The sequence below is a fragment of the Lontra canadensis genome, unplaced genomic scaffold, assembly GCF_010015895.1.
Source record: "Lontra canadensis isolate GAN:19392208 unplaced genomic scaffold, GSC_riverotter_1.0 scaffold110, whole genome shotgun sequence".
NCBI classification, from domain to species: Eukaryota; Metazoa; Chordata; class Mammalia; order Carnivora; family Mustelidae; genus Lontra; species Lontra canadensis.
Window position 1 is genome coordinate 3,604,064 of NW_022631104.1, and position 20,771 is coordinate 3,624,834.

Below are 20,771 nucleotides of genomic sequence, written 5' to 3' on the forward strand. Positions count from 1 at the left end.
CTCACGTCCGAGTTCAAGGCCCAGCCTGGGCACCAGCTGTCAGCGAGGCCTTGGGCAGGGGGCCTCAGTGTTCCTACCTACAGAATGGGACCGTCACCCCCACATCCTAGAATGGTGGTGAGACTGAGTGAGGCCTGGTGTGTCGGGCAGTGGCCAAGCGTTGCATCACCTTGTCGGAGGATCGGAAAGAGCTGGCTGGGAGAGGGCCTGGCTGGGCCGAGGCAGGGTGTTTGCTCTGGTGGTTGGACGGAGGCCCCCAGCCCCAGGAGAAGCGGGCCCAGGGGCTAACCGACCCCAGAGGCCCTGCACTTTCCGCCTGGCTCGCACCCCAGCTCCGGGAAGACCCCGATATGCTCCCAGCGGCCGCAGGCCCATAGCCCTGCCTCGCAGCAGTGGGGCCCATTAGAACTGAACTCCCCTCCGCGGGCCATTCTATTTGCACACTCCAGTAGAGTGGACACCAAAGGCGTTTTCTAATGCTTCATGGGCTGCTAATTTCCTCCGTGACCTCTTTTGTTGGGGTCTGACCCCAGCCAGAGGCTCTGCGCCATGAAAGCCAGCGCCTGACACAGACCCGGGGCGCGGGGTGACAATGAGGCCTCTATCGGCTTTAATCAGGTTCCAGTTGTGTCTTAAGAACGGGTTGGGGGGAATCTGGGCGGCGCTCGGAAGCCCTGGGTGGCACAATACCACAGGCCCCAGTGTCCCTCACAGAGGCCAAGGGGGCTCCAGGCGGTGGCTGAAGGGCTCCTTGGGGCCACAGGGTGGGGGGCCGGGCCGGGTGGGGGGCCCTTTGTCCCAAGCGCCTCTTGAGAAGGCCTGGCTGCCCTGAATGGCAGCCCCGCCCGGCCCCGTGGGTATCGCAGGCCTCTGGGCATCTGGGGAGGGGGCCTCCCCCTCACCCCCGGCCTATTCATCGCCAGCCTAATTAGGTTTTTTGTCTGTGTTCTCCTCCCCTGCAGACTGTGATTCCTACTGCAAGGCCTCCAAGGGGAAGCTGAAGATTAACATGAAAAAGTACTGCAGGAAGGACTATGGTGAGTGCCCCGGCTCCCTGTCTGGGGACCATGTGACCAGTGGGGGTGGGGTGGGGGGGCGGGTCCTGGTGTCCCGTGATCAGCAGGGGGCCTGGCTGGTGGGATCCCACGCCCAAGGGACTTGTCAGCTCTTTCCCCGAGGCCCTTGGAGGCAAGGGGTGCCAGGGGACTTCTGGGGGGGGGCGCGAGGGAACTGCAGGGCTCGAGGACTGAGTTTTCTCTGCCCTGGGCAAGAGCTCCCCTGTGGTTGGGATTCCCAGCCTGGCCTCCAGCCTCCACTCTGCCCCAGGTTGGGGGCTGTGTGGCCTCAGATTAGTCGCTTTGCCTCTCTGGTCTTGGGTGCCATTCTCCGTACTATGGGCTTTCAACTTGAGTCTCCCTCCGTGGCTCAGCGTGGGGTCCTCCAGGTGTCAGGAAAGGGGGCAGCAGCTCCATGGGCTTAAAAGCCTCCTCCTTCCAAATGCTGACTCTGCAAAGGCTGGGGTGGGCCGGGGAATCTGCATTTTAAGTGGTCGCTGGGTCCCGGAGGGTGCTTTGCAGCCAGCAGCTCTGGGGCTGACAGCCCTGTCCCTTGAGCTGTCAGGGCCCCCGTGCCCCTTTCTCTGTTGGATGGCCCTGTCCTCCTCCGTACACACTTGCTGGGAACCTCCTTCCTTCCAGGCTGCCACCCAACCCTGGGAGGAGGTAAGGAGCTGGCTTTGTGGTGTCTGGTCCCTGAGAGTGGCTGTGCTGGCTGGAGGCCTGGGCTGGCCAGACAACACGTGATGTGGGGTCAAAGCCTGACTTGGGAGGCTGTTGGGGAGCCCGCTGGAGGAGGGGAGCCCCTCAAGGCCACCCTTGCAGCCGAGAGCCAGGGGTCACTTCAGAGCAGGTGCCTAGCAAACAGGAGACCCAGGGGATCTGCTGGCAGTGGCAGGGGAGGACCCCAGGCAGAGACCTGGGTGTCCACATGGGCAGCCGAGGCCCCTGTCACCCGGCCAAGAGGTCACCGCGGCCTGGATGGAGGCCCAGGGGCTCTGAACCCAGGCCTGGCACCTTCGACCGTCCGGCCCTCCTCTGGACCTGTTGGGCTTGGCGGATTTGGGGAGGCGGCTGACCCTCCCCAACCCCCTCCGTCACCCCCGACTCCCACTGATGCTGCCTGGTCCTGTCACCTGGCCCCCAGAGGTGGTCCCCCAGACACGGGCTTGGCAGGCCTGTCCACCCCACACCACGCTGGCCTCTCCTGTCCGCCTTTCCAGACCTGCCTCACTCTGTATGTCTGGAAGCTGCCAGAACAGGGCCCGATGCCTCCCAGGCTCCCAGGGAGGAGCGACCCTTGCGAGTTGCCTGGCAGCTGGGCCGGAAGGGAGGGAGGAAGGAGCAGAGCCAGAAGAGGACCTCTGTCTGTCCCTCTGTCCCTCCGTGACCCAGCCTGGCCTGCCATCTGCCCGGGGCGGGCTGTAGGAACCAGACGTAAGGTGTTTCTCTTTAATAAGGACAAGGGTCCGGCCCTTTAAATGTAACGAAATACATGAGGGAACCCAGAGGAATTTGGAGAACTTATAAAACGTAATCATTGTACCCGTGTGAGTGTGTGTACAGACACGGGTACACACGCACACACACACACGCAACCTTATGTCCCCAGAGCCTAGAGGCTGCCCAGGGTGCCTGGTCTGCCCCTTGCTGGGGGTGTGTCTCCCGGTGGCCCCGATCCAGACCCATGTGTGGCCTGCAGCCAATTTCCCAAAGCCCCGTTCAGATGTTTGCACCCGCGACAGTGCAGGAACGTCCGGCTGCCGCTGGAAGAAGAAACCTCGAGATGGTTGAAAGGGAAAGGGAGCGCAGTCTCAGCCCTGGTGACACGCACAAGGGAGGGATGAGGGCTCAGGCAGGGGGGCCCAAGGGTTTTGTTGCGGTCGTAGGGTTGGGGCCTGGGATTCAAGTGCGGGCTCTGTCCACAGGCCCTGAGAGCCAGCGGCTATAGAGAGCGCTGCCCAGAACGGGGGACGGCATGGTGGGTGTGCTGGGGCGGGAGAGCTTGGAGTTGTTCCGGAAGCATCTTTGGGGGAACACACCTGAGGGCTGGAGGGGGAGGGCCCAGCAGTCCTTCTGTGAGGTGCTGGCCTGCAGCCCCTGTTCGGTTCTAAAAGCAAAGAAAGGAAAAATTAGGCTTTTAAAACAGTTACTGGAATAGCGCGTGTGTCACACCTGGTTCTGTGGGACTCGGCCCTGTTTTGTTCTCTTGTCTTCTTTTCCTCCGTTGAATTCAGCTCTCCTGACCCCCAATGTTCTGGGGGACCCTTGTCCCCCCTTGGCACTCTGCTGGCCCCCATCAGCAGGAGGGCTAAACACCCTCTTTTTGTCAAAGGGGACCAGACACAGTCTTTTTATGAACGTAGAGGGGCCCCATCGGCTTATTCAGGAGGGAGGGAGCAGCTCCCCACCAGGGCAGGGGCCCGCAGGTGCAGCCGGAGCCTCGTGCTGGGGCTGGGGGTGGGGGGCTGGTGAGGTGTCGTGCGGGGGTGTAAGTGTGAGCGTGCACACGTGCCTTGTGTGACAACAGGGGTGGGTGTGCTTGGGTTCGCAGGACCCTGCATTCCGTTGGGACCACAGACCCCCGGATAACGTGAGAGTGGGGGCGCCCCTCCCCAGGTCGGCGCGGGGGCATGATGCACAGGAAGAGGATGAGGAGGGAGGTGAGGCGGGCAGAGCGGGCCAGGCAGAGGCGGACTGGGGACTGGACTTTCTGGGGGCGGGGGGGGGGGGGCTGCATCGTCCCTGCTCTGACACCTGGCAGGGAGCCAACTAGAAAATGTAACCAGTGCCCTGAATGTTCTAGAAGCTGCTGATGAGCGCCCCGGGATGGCCGCCTCTGCCACGTGAAGAGCAGGCCCTGGGCCCCATCTCCTGCTGGGGACGTGGAGCTGGGTCTCCGCCGACTGGGGCAGGGGGAAGAAGGGGTGTGAGGGCAGGTCCTGCCCTGTGTTCGCTCTGGCACATTCCCGATGGGAGGGGCTGGGTTGGGCACCAAGTGGAGAAAGGGAGACGGGGGTCAGGGGAGGGCCTCAGGGCCAAGTCCCACCGTGCTCCTCGCATCCACAGAGCGCCCCTAGCAGGGGAGGGAGGCCTGTTCTCTTCCCATCTGCAGGGGGGGGACAGCAGCCCCATGGTTTGGACATGCAGGCCCCCAATGTGCTGTGGGACTTGGGGCAGGAGCCTCACCAGCCAGGGCCTCGGTTTCCTGTCACATGGGGGTCTCATCCAGGGGACATGACACCTTTCTGGATAAGACCCAGTGTGCACGGGTAGGTGTGATGGTGTGAACAGCTGCGTGTGCGCTCGTGGGTGTGTACGTGAGTGTGGGCACGTGTGCGTGGATGTGGGCGTGTGAGTGGGCTCCTGTGGAGCTGCTTGTGTGATCACGTGTGGGTGCACGAGTGTGACAGTGTGTGAGCACGTGCAAGTGTTCCCGTGTGCATGTGGGCGTGTGCGCACACATGTGGGGGTGTAAGTGTGAGCGTGCACACGTGCCTTGTGTGCAACAGGGGTGGGTGTGCGGGTGTGAATGTGCACAGACGCACATGTGTGTTTGTGACCCTGTGTGTGTGCACATCAGAGCGTGTGTGTGCTTGTGTGATAGGGAGCACATCTGTGTGTGCTGTGTGGGCCCGTGAGTGTGTGTGAGTGTGCCCTCTAGTGTGTTCACCACCGAGTCTGGGCAGCATCTGTCTGGAGCCCCTCCCCCCGGAGTCATGCGCTGCCAGCCAGGGGAAGTCAAGGCAATGAGGGTGACAGAATTACACTGTCCCCAGGGCCCTGTGGGGGGTGGGCACTAGGCTGGGGCTAGGGAAGGTCTCAGGCCGCTCCCATGACCATCCAGGCCCGGCCGCTCGGCCTCCTGCCTCTGCTCCCTCTTGTCCCTGACCACCTTCCGGGCCCTGTCCTCACTCACCACACCTGTGCACCCTCCCTACCCCCCCCCCCACATATCCCAGGGCGTCCTGCTCCCTCACATACCCATCCCCAGCCGGTCCCTCTTCACACACTCATTGAGCACCTGCTGTATGCCCCATCCTGTCCTGGGTACTGAGCTTGCGGATTCGGAGGAGACACTGTCTTAGCCCCCAAGGAACTTACAGTCTAGGAGGGAGACATGCACACAGTCAAGAGTGGGGCGGGGTGGACAAGCCTGAGTTCCAGAGCCTGGCTCTCCAGAGAGGGCATAGAGGGAGGGCTTCCTGGAGGAGGGTCCTCGGTAGCCAGTGCTCACGGGGCAAAGCAAGGCTCCCAGGCAGAGGGAGGAAGGCCTCGGCCACAGAAGTGGAAACAGGCTGGGGAAGCAGGTGCTGGATGCAAGGGTGTGGGGGCCAGGGAGCCTGGGATGAGCCCCCAGTGGGCCTCAGCATCCATGGCCACGTCCGAGCCCACTGAGAGCTGGGCCTGCTCACGTGGGCCGCCGTGGGCTCCTGGGTGCTGCCTCCAGGCTTTTCCTTCTCCTTGGGCTTTGCAAGTGGGGGGGGACGGACAGCTCACATTCTGAAAGGTGAGATCATCTCACTTTTGCCAGTTCTTGGAAAAATGATTCGTTCCCAGAAATGTTTATTAGTCACCCCTTTTGTTGAAAGACATTTTGGCACCACCAGATGGAAAAATCAGAATGCTTTTCACGAGACGATCTGCGTCCAGTACGCCTCCTGAGCTCCCGCAGGGATGGCGTCTGGGTGCGGCTCAAAGGGGAGACCCTGCTGGCATCTGTGGGGGAGAGACGGGGCTTGCTGGGCTGTGCATGTGCACGCGCGCCTGCTTTCTCGGGGGGGGGGCCCGTGGCAGAAGCGGGCCTGGGACCTAAGTGGAACTGTCATTCACCCCAACATGCCTCCCCCTGCACCCAGGGACCTCCCGGGGCCTTGCCAGGCCCAGGACGGGGCACCTCACGGCCTTTCTTCCCGTCCTTGACAAATCCACACGAACACCTGTCACGGGGCACACACCGTGTCCTGCCCACGTTATGCTGAGACTCAACCAGACACGGGAGTGCACTCTGGACTGGGGACTGCAAAGCCCGAGAGACTTCCAGGCTGCACAGAGGGGCAGGAGGGGTCCCCGTGGTGTTGGGGTGACATTTAGAGATGATGGAGCCAACATGGCGGACATCGTGGCTGGGACCGGCGGGGCTGGCGATGGGCATGGCTGCGTGGGGGAGGGAGGTCCCGGGTGGTCCCCAAGGGGGGTGCATGTGGGGGCGCCACCGCTGGTGGGAGCCTGCCGATGATCACGGAGCTGGCGAGGACTGCTGAGGCTGGAGATCAGATGGGGTCAGGGGAGAGGCTCCTTACTCAGGCCTCTTTTTGTCTGACTGGCCCCAGGGACCCGGGGGAGAGGGAGGACAGTCTCAGCAAACGATGGCCTCTCCCCTCTTAACACTCATCCCCTTCCTTTTCTTGACCTTGAGTTCAAGAGCTTTCCTGGTCAGGATCAATCCCGTTAAGTGTGGAGAGCTAGATGGGTTCTCCACATGTCCCAGGGACGACGTGCCTGGGTCTGCAGCACCCCCCGCAATCCGGGGGCTTGGGTGTGGGTGCGGGTGTTCCCCCTCCTGAGGCCGTTCCTGGGAGACGCCAGCCCCCCCACCCCAGTCCCCCGTAGCCCCGGGGAGTGGAACACTGAGCAGCCAGCGGCGCATGGCATGGTGTTTCAGAGGCTCGCTGACCCTTCCCTGGGGGGGGGTCACCGTCCCCCTGGGGAGCCTCCAATTTCCCCAGCCAGATGTGACCTTCCTTCCTCCCCACTCCCAGAGGGCCAGCTCCATATGGAGGCCAGATGTGGGGCTGGGTCCGTGTGAGTCAGGCTGGGGTCGAGGAATGCGGGTGACCACCAGGTTGGACAGGGAGGGCCCAAGGGCCCCCCGGGACAACTTGACCGGAACGTGGAGGCTTGGAGGGGGTGGGGGCAGGGGTCTGTCCAAGGTGCCTGGAGAGCTCTGCCCCTGGGGCTGGGGGCGCCGGCTGTGTCCCACACCTGTGACGGGCAGCACTTGTCCTCTCTGCCCACCGGGGGCCTGTGTCCAGGGTCACAGAGCATCTTGCTCAGCAATGCAGGGCTCGGATGGACCCCCCCGCCGCCGCGCCACCGTGGTGGGGATCCTGTGGGTCCTTCCTGGCCTGCCCCCAGTCTGTGTACACCTGCTGTGTGCAGCCCTGCCCCCAGACCCCAGGGCACCCTCTGGAGCAGGGCTGTGGGAGGCTTGCCAGGGGACCAGGGACACCCTTCCGAGTGCTCGCAGGTGTCTGCTAGATTCCCCTGGGGGAACGTGGCCAGCCAAGGAGCACCCCCAGGACTCTGGGGCTGTGGTCTGGATACTGCTTGGTTCCTATTTCCGGGCCTGGTGACCTGTCTTCAGGGTTCCTTGGAGAAGTGGGTTCCGTCCTTTGGGTGTGGGTTGCCTTTTAGGAGCTAGAGCTGAGTGGGGCATGCAGAGGGTGCATGAGAGGACCCGTGGCTGCTGGACACCCCCACTCCAGGGCTCCGGCTAGGGAAACAGGCTTGGCTGCCCTTTGAGCTCCGCAAAGGGGCTGCCTGGAGGCCATGTCCTAAATGGGCACCGGGCTGCAGGCTGTTTGGGGAGCTCGGACGGGCCACACCCCCACCATGGAGTATGCATCAATCTGTAGCCAGAAAAGCACCTGCTGCGCCAGGCTTTCTGTGAGTCCTGGAGGCCACATGTCTGGGCGGTGGCCGGGGAGGTGGGTACCTTGGGGAGTGATGAGGGGCCTGATCTGAGGCCATATTAGCGGAGGTCGATCTGCTTGCCTCGCCCTCCTTCAGAGGCCAGGACCCCACTGGCGCACCAGCCTGGGGCGACGCTCCTCCCTGGGCCTTCCCGGGGGTGCTGGGAGGCGGGCTTGGTTGTCGGGCATCTCCTGGGGCTGTGTGAGGCCATCCTCCGGGTGACACTCCAGCAGCTCTGGCCAGACCTGCGATGGGGGGCAGGGGACGAGCCAGGCTCTTTCCGTCCCTCCTGACTGGGAGAGGGGGCCCTCTGTCCCTTTGGCTCCTTTGAGGAAGAGACCAGCCCGCTGATGAGGGCGCCCCACTCTCCTACCCGAGCCTTTGGCCAAGCGGGGTGGCCAGTCCCCTGACCCCGTCTCACTCGTGAAGGGGGATGCAGGTGGCCGGGCCAGACTGGGACCGTTGCCCAGGGAACAGGGCTCATGTCTTCCCCAGAGTCTGACTCTGATTCCCAGCATCCCCTCCTCCGAGGATCCCTGTGCAGGGAGATGGTCCCAGGTCTCACCCCTCTCCCCTTCCAGGAATGCAGCCGGAGCCCTGGGGCCTGGCTGGGAAACTGAGGCAGCATTCACGTTGCTCTTGGTTCTGAGAGAGAGGGGGGCAAACCAGGATGTCTTTGCTGAGAGGGGGAGAAAGGAGGGACCCTCAGCCGGCCCACAGGTGGGTGTCCCTGTCTTCTTTGAGGTTCGAGGTATGACTTTTTGGGGGTGGCAGCCCGGGGACTCCAGAGGACTCCCGTGGGGGCCTGTGGCCTGTTGTGGCCACAGCTCGCCTCAGCTCGCCACCTCGCTTGATGAGGACGGCTGAGACACCCCGTGGTGGGTGCGCGGGTCCTGCCTCGATGCCCTGCATCCCCTCTCCACCCGCACACTCGCTGCCCCCCTCCCCCCGCCACCCCGCCTCTGGCAGGTCAGCATCTCCAAGAACAAGACTTGGCCGGGCTCCGGGCTTTCTTACCTTCACGGGGGATGGGGAAACATGTGGTCAGGGCTGCATTTTATGAAAGCAGCTGCAACTCATGACACACTTTCTATACCGGGAGATTTATGGGGCTGCATGGTTTTAATGGTTTCTGTGGGGTTAGTGTCCTCCCCCATTCGTCCTGGCCGCTGTCTCCGAGACAGATGGGTGACAAGCCTTCCCCGGCCGGACCGGCCCAACAGGAAGGTATGGCTGGGCGGTTGGCGGGGTGCTGGCGGAGGCCAGGGGCTGGCCACCAGGCCTGCTTGGGAGGGGCGGCTGCTGGGAAGCCCCTGGGGGCCCACCCTGAGCGGCCCATAAATCCAGGAGACCTCCAGGCGGCAGGAAGCCTCCCCTCGGAGGTGTCCCAGGGCTCAAGGCTTGTGGGAAGAGGAAGATGGTTGGCAGCCCCTCTCCCCTCGGGCGGGTGCCAGGACCCCTCCCCCACGGCCCCTCCCCTAGGGCCCCAGCCCAGCAGGTTGTCCTCAGGCTGAGCCAGCAAATGAATGAGCAACAACTGTATACACTTTTTTTCTTAGAATCTGGCCCAGTCCGGGAGCTTTGATGCCAGTAGGGGGTCCCCAAAACCTACCAGCAGGGACATAAGTCAGCTTGGAGCTACTTCCTGTCGGTAACTATCCCCAGAGGTGGCTGTGCCAGGGCCTCCGAGGGCCTAGAGCTGACAGGCTCTGAGTCTCTTGGATCAAGACTGGAGCTGGGGACGGAGGCTCGGAATGAACGGGGGCTCCCCTGTTCAGGGCGAGAACAGGGCTATCTGCTGTGGGCCAGCAGGTCCCCCTGTGGAGGAACCCAAGCATGGGACCCGGAGCTTCCGACTTTTTAGGGTGCCTTGGTGACCTGAGGATCTCCCCGCATTGGGACCCATAGAGGTTGAGGCTCCCTGGAAGGAAGGCGAGGTCTGTTCCTATAGGACACAGAGGGCCTTGCACATCCAGCTGCCGAGAGGAACCCCCGCCCCCTGGTGCCAGCCAGAGGCGCCCAGCCTACCCTGGGCCTGCCTTCCGAGTCCACCGCCCAACTCGGGCACAGGCCCTTCTTGCTGACTGGCTTCTGTGGGCCTGGCCCTTGGTCGGCCACTCCCCTGCTCCCAGTCACAGCCAGACCTGCAGCCGAGGGGAGGGATGAGAGGTGCATGGTCCCCGCCAGCCCTGCCACAAGCCAGGATTAGAAGAGAAGTCGGTTGTCACAGCCCTGCATCGGGGGCTGCTAAGTCCTTCCTGTGAACTCCAGAATTGCTAAGGGGGGGCTGCCCCACCCTGTCTTCAGCCTTGCCGATCAGAGCTGGCTGCAGATGATGGGGACTCCCAGGCTGGCCTGGCCCCTAGGACGTGGGCTGCAGAGGCCAGCTCCTTGCTCCCTGGAGCCCATGAGCCCTCTCCATGCCTTTCCTCGGGCATCTGTCCCGTTCTGCAGACGTGCTGCCCCCTGCGGCTTTGCTCAGCGACATCCACGGGGGTGCTGACCTCACCCATCTTGCCTCGTGAGTTCCAGGTCCCCCCACCAATGCCTGCTTTTGTCTGTGCGAAGGGCGGGCCCCCCCAGCCCCGGGCATGCTTGCAGCCCAAGCCCTCAGCATAAGGGTGGGCATTTGCGGTGTGGACCCCGAGATTTGGCTGCTTACCACTGAGAGCGGGGCCACTTTGTCTCCCCAGCCCGGCCACTGCCTGGCCTCTGCGCCAGAGGGGGACCCCCTGGCTCTGTGCTGGGACCCTCTGCCTGCAGGCTGGTCTCTGCACGCCTCTTCCTGTCCCATGTAGTCTCCGTCTGCCTTTCTGAGGGTCACGTCCCTCATTTCTGAAGACGGGATGGGGGATCCTTACTGGGCCCCCAGTCTGCCCTCCTGAAGGTCAAGCTAGGACATGGGTGCACAGATGGGGGTGTTGAGTGTTGTGTGGGTGGAGGGGCACGCCCGCAGGGACCGTGGTGCTCAGATGGGCAGAGCTGCCTGGGGCCTGGCGTGCCTGTTGGGCAATGCCACGGGCCCCCCAGGGGACCCCAGCCGCCCTGGACTCCCTGTGCTGTGGTGGGCGCGCTCACCGAGCGTGTGGAGTGGGTCTGCCTGAGGTCACCGTTTCAATGTGTATTTTGAGTATTTTCAGCTGCATGTGCACGGCAGGGACTTGGCCCGCGCACTGTGTGTGCAGCTCATACTTGGTGGGCTGTGTAATGTGCGGACGCGTTGCCAAGGGTAGCGGAACTGTGGATTTTTTCCAGCATAATCACATGAACCCCACCGCCACCCTCCCCTGCCCCTGTGCCCGTCCGTGCCGTCCGGCTCCAAGGCCCGGGAGCTGCCGTGAGCTGCTGGGGTGGAGAGAGAACAGGGACCATTGCTTTGTCTCCATGGACCGGTGTCCATCGCTTTTGGCCCCTGGATTCTCGGGGACAGCAGGGTGTTCAGGGACGGGGTACCCCTTTGGGCTGCATCCTCAGTGTTGAGTGGATCACCTCCAGGCCTACTGGCAGGGCCGGGGGAAGTGGGGTGGGGGAGGAAGGCTGCTTTGGATGCCCTGCCTGGTGTTCCGGAACATTCCTTCAGGGGACGGAAACTCCAGACCCCGGGAAGGTGAGGCGGGGGTCTCCCGTCTTCCTGCTCTGTGAAGAGCCAGAGAGTAAGAAGGGCCAGCCCAGGGCCTGACCAGGTCAGGCGAGCGCGCTCTGGCTGCCTCCCAGCCTGGCTGGCCCACATCATCGGAGCTGCCCTCCCGCCCAGCTCGGGGCCAACACCTATAAGGTCCTGAGCCCCCAGTTCCAACTGTACGAGCTTGCTCGGGCTGCCAGAACCAAGCACCGCAGGCCAGGGGCTGGAACAACAGAAGTTTATTGTCTCGGGTTCCGGAGGCCGGGAGTCCGAGATGGAGGTGTCTGCACGCGGCTTCTCCAGAGGGCCCCGTCCTCGGTTTGGAGATGGCTGCTTCTCACTGTGTCCTCACGGGGACACCAGTCCCCCTCATGCCTTCCTCTGAACTTCACAACCTCCGTAATGACCCTCTGGACATGAGCACATCCTCAGGTCTGGGGGTTTGGCACTTCTTCCTGGGACATCTGGGGCCGGGAGACACGACTCAGCCTGTCACACCACAGGGTGCTCAGTGTCTGGAGTCACAGCCGCGTTCCCCAGGGGCCTTCTGCAGCATCTCTGTGGGGCCACCTCTTGCCCACCCCAGCCGGCAGGCATGGGGGTGGGGGATGGGGGAGGGCACCGGGGCTGGGCTGGGGGGTCGGGGGTCTCACCCAGGGAAACAGTGGCATCCTGACGGGGCCTCATTCTGCATTCAGCTCAGTCCCGAGGAGAGGAAACTGGGGTTCTCAGGGACGCCGGCTCCCCCCGTCGCTTAGTCGAGGGGCACTCAGTTGCCACGGTGACCTCCGTGTGCACAAACACACGGCCCAGCCACTTCTGCACGCTGGAGAGGGCTCCCCACCCCACCTCAGAGTTCACACTGAGTGTTGAGTCCCTTGGTGACAAAAACATGGAAACGGTTGCCATGGCAGCCATTCTTTGGAGCCCTCAGACTGGAGTGCAAAGTTCAGGATGCCCAGGAATGGCTGAAATGAAATATGGGAAAATCTGCCATGTCCCTCACCCCAGAAGGATGAGCTGAAGGGTGGCAGACGTGCCCCGGGCCCCACTGTCCCTGAACCTCGCCAGCATCCTGAGCCAAGTGTGGGGACAGAAGGGGGAGCAGGAAGGGCCCCAGGGATTTTAAGAGAGGCTGGCCTGCACGGGCGGGTGGGCTGTAAGCGGGCAGGTGAGGACCGCTTGGCATGCCTGGGGACACGTCCTCGCGGCTGTGGGAGCTCGGGTCCTTCAGGTGTAATCTGGAGACGAGCTGCTGCTGCTTTTCCAGGAGGACCCCAGTCCACTCATCCACCAGGGCACTCCTGAGCCGGGGCCAGGGGGGAAGGTGCAGGGGTTGGCAGTGGGCTCAGCAAGGGTAGCATGCCCTGTTCGGACCATGGTTCATGACCAAGTTTTCCTTGATCAGTCAGTGCAGCAGAGACCTCTCTCCTCCCCTGGAATGATTGTGTGCTCCCCCAGCAGTTCCCCAACTGGGCTGCACGGGGCTCTGCTAACCCGAGATGCGCTAGCTGCACAGGTCTGCGCTCGAGAGTTGTTTGGGAAACCAACCCACATGCGTATAACAATTTATAGACTGAAGGCACTGAAAAGTCCTGCAGTTAAGGAAACCTCTTAACTTTAACTCAATTTCACAAACATTATTGAAGCAAAGTTCCCCATCTTTTTTTTTTTAAGGCATTTCTCCCTACTTTAAAAATCTCTCTTAATATCCTACAGAAATGACATTAACATTTACTAGGGCACTGATTCTCAAAGTGTGTTCTAGGGAGCAGCAGCAGCAGCAGCTCCACCTGGGAACTGGTGACAGGTGGACTCCAGACCTGTTCAATCAGAAATTCTGGGGTGAGGCCCAGCAGTGTCTGTTTAACAAGCCCTTCGGGGCATTCCGATGCAGGCTCCAGTGCTGGAACTCCTGTACCAGGGGACGTTTCAGTTGAGAATTGGGAGGCGAATGGCCTGGGGAATCGTAAAGGGTCGGGAGGGAGGCAGGCAGCCTGGCAGGGATGGGAGAGGGTGCCCTACAAGGACCCCGGATGCTGTAAGGGCGCCATGGCCACCTGGAAGGGTGGGTTCACGGTACCCTGCACCTGGCACTGAGAGCCCATCATGGTTTTCTGAGACTGGGTCAAGGGCAAGGTTGTGTGTCTGGAGGTGTCATGAGGCTTGATGTTAAGTGCGTGGAGCCTTTGTAAATGCCGTGGCAGGAAATAGGGTTGGTGGTGGGGCGGGGGGGGACACTAAGGAGGCTCGCACCCGGCCTGAGGAGTGACAGGCACTGCTCTCACAGAAGGCACCTGTCCTGGGCAGCGACTCTGCCCAGAGTGCTGGGAGGAGGGGTGGTCAGTTCCTCTAAGCTTCTTCTGGCCTTGCTGGCCCTAGAGGAGGTTTGTCCCCAAAGGCAAAGATTCAACAGAGGCATGATGTAAGGCTTCTTGGAGCAGCAGGTGGGGTTCCTCAGATCCATTTCGGTACCACCCAGTGGGGTACCCTGTGCCGTCCTGTCCCATCTGTGTCTTGTCCATCAGACTGGCTGACCTATCCTCGGCTGTGCAAGCAGGCAGGGCCCACCTGACTGCAGGAAGGGGGCAGGGGGACAGGCGTCACTCCTTGGGCCCGGGGTCCCACTCTCCTGCCTGTGCTTCCTTGCAGCGGTCCAGATCCACATCCTGAAGGCGGACAAGGCAGGGGACTGGTGGAAGTTCACGGTGAACATCATCTCCGTGTACAAGCAGGGCACGAGCCGCATTCGCCGTGGTGACCAGAGCCTGTGGATCCGCTCACGGGACATCGCCTGCAAGTGTCCCAAAATCAAGCCCCTCAAGAAGTACCTGCTGCTGGGCAACGCGGAGGACTCGCCCGACCAGAGCGGCATCGTGGCGGACAAGAGCAGCCTGGTGATCCAGTGGCGGGACACGTGGGCAAGGCGGCTGCGCAAGTTCCAGCAGCGCGAGAAGAAGGGCAAGTGCAAGAAGGCCTAGCGCGGTGGCCGAGGCGCCAGGCGGGCAGGCAGGGCGGGGCGTGGGGCCAAGCGGGCTTTCCCGGCGGTGGGGGGCGTGGGGAGAGGGCAGGGGCGGGGCTGCAGGGTGGGGGCCTTGGGCCGTGGCCCCGCCCCAGCCTCCCCTACCCCTGCTCCTGCGCGCGCCCGGGGCGGGAGAGATGAGGAGGAGACTTAGCTACCTCACGGGCTCCTTCCAGAGCAGCGGCGTGCTCTCCGGGCGGAGCAGGCCTGACCCGGGGTAGGGGTGGGGTGGACGAGGGGCCGGGGTGGGGGGGGCGCAAAGCTGCGCAGGTGGGGCCACCCCCTCGGCGCCGGACGGTTCTGGAGAGGGGGACGTGAGAACTGTGAACCCTCGGGGTGGGAGGTGCTGAGCGAGACGCCCCCCCTCCCCCCCCCTCCTTTGTCTGGGGATCCCCACGTGGGACCCCTGGCCGCGACAAGTTGGGCCCCATCAGTCCCTTGGAGGTCCGGAGCAGTCCCCAGGTGGCCTGTGGCCTCTGCTGCCACCTGCTGAGTTGGTCCTGGTGGGGGGGTGGTTCTTGGGGCAGGGTGGGGATTCCCGTTGGTGGAGCCAGAGGACTGCGATCTGGGGTTGGCGCCTGTCCCCGCCGGGGTGCGCAATGGGTGCTAGCCCATGCCCAGGGCAGTGGGCCCAAGGACACCCCCAAAGAGCCCCAGCCGGTTGGCACCGCCTCACGCTGGAGCTGCCTGTTGGAGGAGGCATTGCAAAGGCAAAACCTCCCAAAGAGTTTCCTTTCTGGAAACTTGGAACCAGCCCCTTTATGACATTTTCCAGGGAAGGGGGAAGGGGCCGTGACACTATTTGTGTAATGAAGTCAGCTCCTGGGAAGGGCCTGGGGCATGGAATGCAGGTTTGCACAGGCAGCTGGGCCAGGCTGGGGGAAAGGGTTTGTCCAGGAGGGCCAGGGTTTGCGGGCTCAGCAAGGTCCCAGGGTGCCCGAGCCTCAGCCAGGCAGTGGCAGGGACAACCAGGTTCCTGTGGGCCAAGGAAGCCATGACCACTTCCAGTTGCTGCCCTCACTCCCGCATCCCTCGGGAAAGGGACAGAGACTGCTGGACCAAGCATGCCCGCTGCAGCCACCCCTGCCCTGGGGCTCCCCCTTCCAGCTGCGCAACACCTCGCCTCCTTCTTTCCGGCTACCCCTTCCTTGTGGAGGCCTTCCGTGCCCCCTGGTGTGGCCAGGCCCCCTTTCCAAAGCTTTCTGGAGACACTGTCCCCAAACAGGCAGCCCCAGACCTTTGGCCCTTTGGCTCTCCGCATACAGGGCCCATCATCGAGGCCTAGGGCCTTTTGCTGCCCTGCTTCGGAGCTCTCTGCACTGCCCAGGGGCCTCTGGCCCAGTCCTCACACCCAGCACACTGAATTAGAGGCCTGGCTCTGCTCTCAGTCAGGAAATTGGTTTCATTTTCCCTGCTGGAGCTCGGTGGCTCACAAGGGTCAGACCAAGTATGAAGCTCAGCCTCTCATGGTCTGGCTTCCCTCCGCCTCCCCGGCTTCGGCCCACAGCTCAGCTGTCTTACTGAGCACCTGCTCTGTGCCAGGCACTTTACCCACGTGACCTTACCTAAGCCTCATGATGACCCCGAGACAGGGATTCTCAGCCCACTTCTGCCAGCGAGGACACTGCTCAAGGTCACAGGAAAGTAAGAGGCAGAGCTGGGTTCAGACTCCAGAGCTGGGCCTTCTGGCCACACTGCCCCTCACTGCACACTGCCCTGTAGCCCACCCACCCCCTCGGTTCGCACGGCTGGGTCGCTGCTGAGACACTGGCCCCGGTGACGGCATCTAGCTTGGGGAAGAGAAGTCAGGGTGGGGACGGGGACAGGGTCTGGGGCCGGACACAACGTCTTAAGAGGTGGCGGAAAGAGTGGGTGAGGCAGGGCGTAAACTCGCCACAGGTCCAAGAAGGCAGGCCTTGGCTAATCCTGAAACGTCGTAGAAAGGACGTTTGGCTGCCTGGGGGTGTTTGGAGGGCTTCCAGAACAGACTGGGAGAGATGCCTAAGGGGGCAGGGAGAAGACAGCACTGTCCTAGGAAGGAGTATCCAGGCCCACGGCTGGGTGCACAGGGACCCCACCAAGCAGCCAGCCCTCCTCCACCCCAGGCCTGGGAGGTTTGTGAGCGCCATGAGCATCTCTGAGGCCTCCCTAACTGCTGGGCCCCCTTCTTGAAAGGGCCGGCTCTCTTTTCTGCTCACACTTGTCTGGCTTCGCCATTCTGCCTAGAAAGGCTGTGCCCTCCTGGGCCTGAGTGTCACCCCACGTCCCCTGAGGGGCTGGCACTGGTGGTCTCCGAGGCCCCCTCGCCTCTCGCTTTAAATTCCACCAGCCTCCCCCTTGGCTCAGCACCCCGAGGGCGCAGGCTCTCCCGTCCCCCCTCCCCTGCCCCGTGGCCATGCCCCAGAGCAGCCGGTGGGGCGGGGGGTGTGAGGACCCTGGCGGGAGAGTTCAGTCATCCCAGCCTGCCTCGCCCATCTCGAGGACCCAGCCCTCCGCTCCTCGGAGTCCAGCCACCAAGTTCAGCAGCGAGGGCCCATCCTGGGGAAAGCACCCTCTTCCAGCCCGCCCCCCTCCCTGGGAGGAGACGGAAGGAGGAACGGAGGCGTTCCGGTTTGTACAGTTAGGATCGGATGTAAAACGGAGCTAGCTTTTGATTTTGAAGAGTGTATTAACCAGAGTTGTGATATGTAGGTGTCTGAGAAAAACATACCAGATTAGTTTCTAAAAATGAAAACAGAATGCCCACCTGTCCTTTTTCTCACCTGCTGGGTGGTTTGGAGCCCCCAACAGCAACGTGCCTGCTTGACTGACAAACAGTAACACTAAAGATTACGGGGTAGAAGAGAGGGAAAAGGAGAGGGGCTGCCCCAGGTGCCCAGAGATGGGAAGGGAGACCCCTATGGTACAAGCCAGGGGGACTGGGGACCTCTTCGAGGCCCCTCATGTCCCCTCTGCCTCCATAGTAGCATGCAGGAAATGGGTACAGACTTCCTTGGGTGTGGCCCAGAATGGAATGAAACTGAAAAATGTTAGGGTCTTAACACATAAAGGAAGTCCCCTATACCCCCGAGAAAGCGAGACTGGCAAATGGACGAACTAGACTCATGGCTGGGGTCACTGGGCCACAGTTCATGGCCACAGCCACGCCATACCCCAGGGGTATCCAAATGCGTACTCGTGGGGCCTGGCCCCTGGCCAAAACCAAGCCAGCCCCATTCCCACATCATCAGACCTCTCTTCCCCCTGTTCCCAAAGGCACTTCCGTCCCCCCCGCCCCCCGCAGCTCCCTCCTGCGTTTCTGAGTTCTGTTCACTCAGAATTGTAAATGTTTAGTTGTGACCATGACATATTGTTTGGGTCAGTGTTTCTTTCCAATGCATACTAATATATTATGGTTATTATATATGAATATATTTAATGACATGGAAAAAGTTGTGGATTTTGTTTTTTGTTTTTTGTTTTTTTGGTTAGAGTTGTAATGGACCCAGATGGAACTTGTAACGTGGGCCCCACAGGATAGAACTAAGTTCAGATATCATTTAAATAAACTCTTGTACACTGTTCACTGTCTCCTCGTCTTTCCTGTGGCCTGAGCATGTCGTGGGGCGAGGAGAGGGAGTCTTCAGGAGTATCATTTCTGCTCTCAGAACTACCCAGTGACTGAGCCCTAACGACCCCAAAGAGACAGGAACGGGGTCACTCCGCTTGCAGAGTTCTAGGGTTTGCTGGCTCTGACTGCGACTTGGAGCAAAAGCCTTCCAGATGGGACCGTGTATTTTTCAGTCCCCCAGAAATCACCGCTGGGATCCATCCCTGCCACTCCCCGGGGCTCCAAGTCAGCAAAAAGAGGTGTCCTTGCACAGCTTTGAACTTCCCCTCCTGATTCAGACCCACAGTAGTTTTTGCCTTTCACAGAATCCGTGTCTTCTACTCAGAGCCAAGAAGAGACTCTGGAGGGAAGACAGCGGGGTTGGGGGAACTCGGAGTTGGTTTCGCGCCACGGATGAAGGTGCACGGCAGGCCCCAGGGGCTGAGCTAACTGGGTTCCTGGGAGGCTATATTTAAACTCCCAATGGTTGTGCTTTCTTTAATAAAGAATTCAGTCATTAGAAACCCCTTGCGTCGCCATGCAGAGCAGGGGGGGGGGATCGTCACCAGGAAGCTGTCACTTCTACACCCACCTATTTCAAAGACAGGTCTCGGTGGTGGGCCTAGGCTGGCCCTGGAAGGCCTGGAAAGCCCTTACCTTGAGGCTTGAAGAGGTGACGGAGATGCCTTGAGCTTCTCTGGAAGAACCAGGGCCAGCCCAGCTGCCGCAGGGCTCCGGCTCTGAGAGATGGGGACTGTGTTCTCGGAGCCAGGGGTGAAAGCCCGGCCAGGCGTGATCTCCGGAGTCCTCGTCAGCTCAGGAGTGAGTCCCCCACTGGGGTGGCCATGCCTGGACATGCCAAGGAGAGAGGAAGCCCCAGCGTGGGGGTGGGGGTGGGGATCTGTGGACTGAAGACCCGCTGAGTCACTAGGGCTCAGAGGCGTGCACCATACACTCACCTTGGGTCATCCAGGGCCAGGGATCCAGTTCTCAAGGATTTTCAGGATGAGGCTTTTTTCGATCCTTCATAAAAATGTTGTCTCTGCCTGAGGGCACCGACTCCTTTGGGGCCCCGCCGTAGCCAGGCCCCATGTGCAGCCACAGCCCCAGGCCAGAACGAAGCTCCCCGTTGGTCAGAGACAACATGAGAGCATGGTCTGTAAAACAACCCGCCTTCGACGGCCTTGTGTTCTCGCCAGGGAGGGGACACGCTGCCACCTGCCGAAGTCAGTGCAGGAAGGGAGCCCCAGACGCTGCTAAGTGCTGGCCTGGGAGGGCTGACAAACCCACGGAGACGGCCTCTGGTGCCCAAGGAAGCTGAGTGATTCCATCTGGGACTCCGGGGTCAAAGCCCAGACCCTCAGGGCCGGGGACACGTCCCAGGGTCTGCCCGACTTTCCGGGAGGCAAGGCCCCCACCTTTGTAAAGCCGCCCCTCCTCTGGAGTTGGGGTGCCAGGACTGCCTGCTCGTGGCAGAGACGCCCTGGGTTTCAAATTTTGTTGAACAGACATCTCTTTCCGCACTCTCTTAAGACTAAATAAAGACAGAGAAGTCGCATGCCAAGAGAAATGGGGAGGCAAGGACAGACAGAGCCAGGGAGACACACGGAATATGGGTAGAGGAGCTCACTGCTGGGAAGGGGTAAATGCTTGTGATTGGCACGTGGTTCGGAGAAAGTCTGAAACTAGACGAAGCAATTAGGGAGAAATAACCCCATTTAACTTAAGTGGGGCTAGGCTGGAAAACCCAACAGATAAAAGGAGATCCGTGGTCTGAGCACAGAGGTCTCAGGGTAACCCCGAAGCTGAAGACGCGGGGAGTAAGGGATCTAACAGGCTGGGGCTGGCCTGGCGGACCAGGAGGGAGGATGCAGCTGCAGGCCGGCTGGCTGGTCTCCATGAGCAGCCGCTCTGGAAGCAGAGGGGCCTGTGGGAATTCCCCAGCAGGCCCGTGGACGGACAGGACTCTGCTGGGGCCCCGCGGGCCCTGACGAACGCACAGCGTCCTGGGGCTGATGAAGACCAAGCTTCACAGTTATTAATAATAACAAAATTTCAACAGAACGTAAGTACCAGTCGTAAGCAGGTGTCTGGACTTCTTTATATGGTATCCAGCCTTTAAACGCTTATCATTCACAGTCAGGTAAGTTAAACAATACTTACGCTGTTCTTTTAATATGGTTTATCTTCACAGAAAAAGGCCCTACACTGCCTCTCTTCTCTGTGCTTAGGGTGAGGTCCTAACGGCTCACACGGCTGATGCAGAGCACTGTGGGCCCCTGAAACCCCTCTGGGGCTTGGCGGTGGGGAGACCAGGCCTTAATGGGTTCACTTTCCAAACCAGCTGAAAAATGCCCCCGTTAACGTCAGCCACGTTAACTCTGGGGTGGGTCTCGACACAACAGTTCCCCAAACGGGGCGCATCCCAGCCAGGCGCCCTTCGCTTTGGAGAGGTGGGTGTTTCCCGTGGGAAACTTAGCCCCGAGGAAGCGAAGAAGAGGGGCGATCCTTCCTGCATGGCACCACCCCGGGGCTCAGATGGCGGGTCCTCACGGCCGAACCAGACAGCATTTCGCCGCCTCCCCTGTCTGCGGGTCCAGAGAAGTGAAGTCACTTGTCTAGGGCACCCAGCTAGCAGCGCTGGGGCCGGGCCCGGAGCCCACTCCGTCAAAAGAACAGAAGCCGCTGTATGCAGACATCGGCTCAGTGTTTGGCTTGAAAAGGCCTTTCCGTGTGACTGAGCCAGGACGCTGTGGCTCTGGTTCAAAGACGCCCCACAAGTTGCCG

General features: G+C 61.5%; 1 protein-coding gene across 3 annotated transcripts in view; it reads left to right on the plus strand.

Moving 5' to 3' along the window:
* The window catches only part of NTN1 (netrin 1), a 168,980-nt gene extending 154,544 nt beyond the window's left edge, over positions 1-14,436 (plus strand). For all 3 annotated transcript variants that reach the window (XM_032839932.1, XM_032839933.1, XM_032839931.1), the window contains exons 6-7: positions 963-1,037; positions 14,026-14,436. In XM_032839932.1, the coding sequence (XP_032695823.1) occupies positions 963-1,037; positions 14,026-14,354 (404 nt within the window). In that variant the 3' untranslated portion in view covers positions 14,355-14,436. The remainder of the gene's footprint in view (positions 1-962; positions 1,038-14,025) is intronic.
* The last annotated feature ends 6,335 nt before the right edge of the window (positions 14,437-20,771 follow it).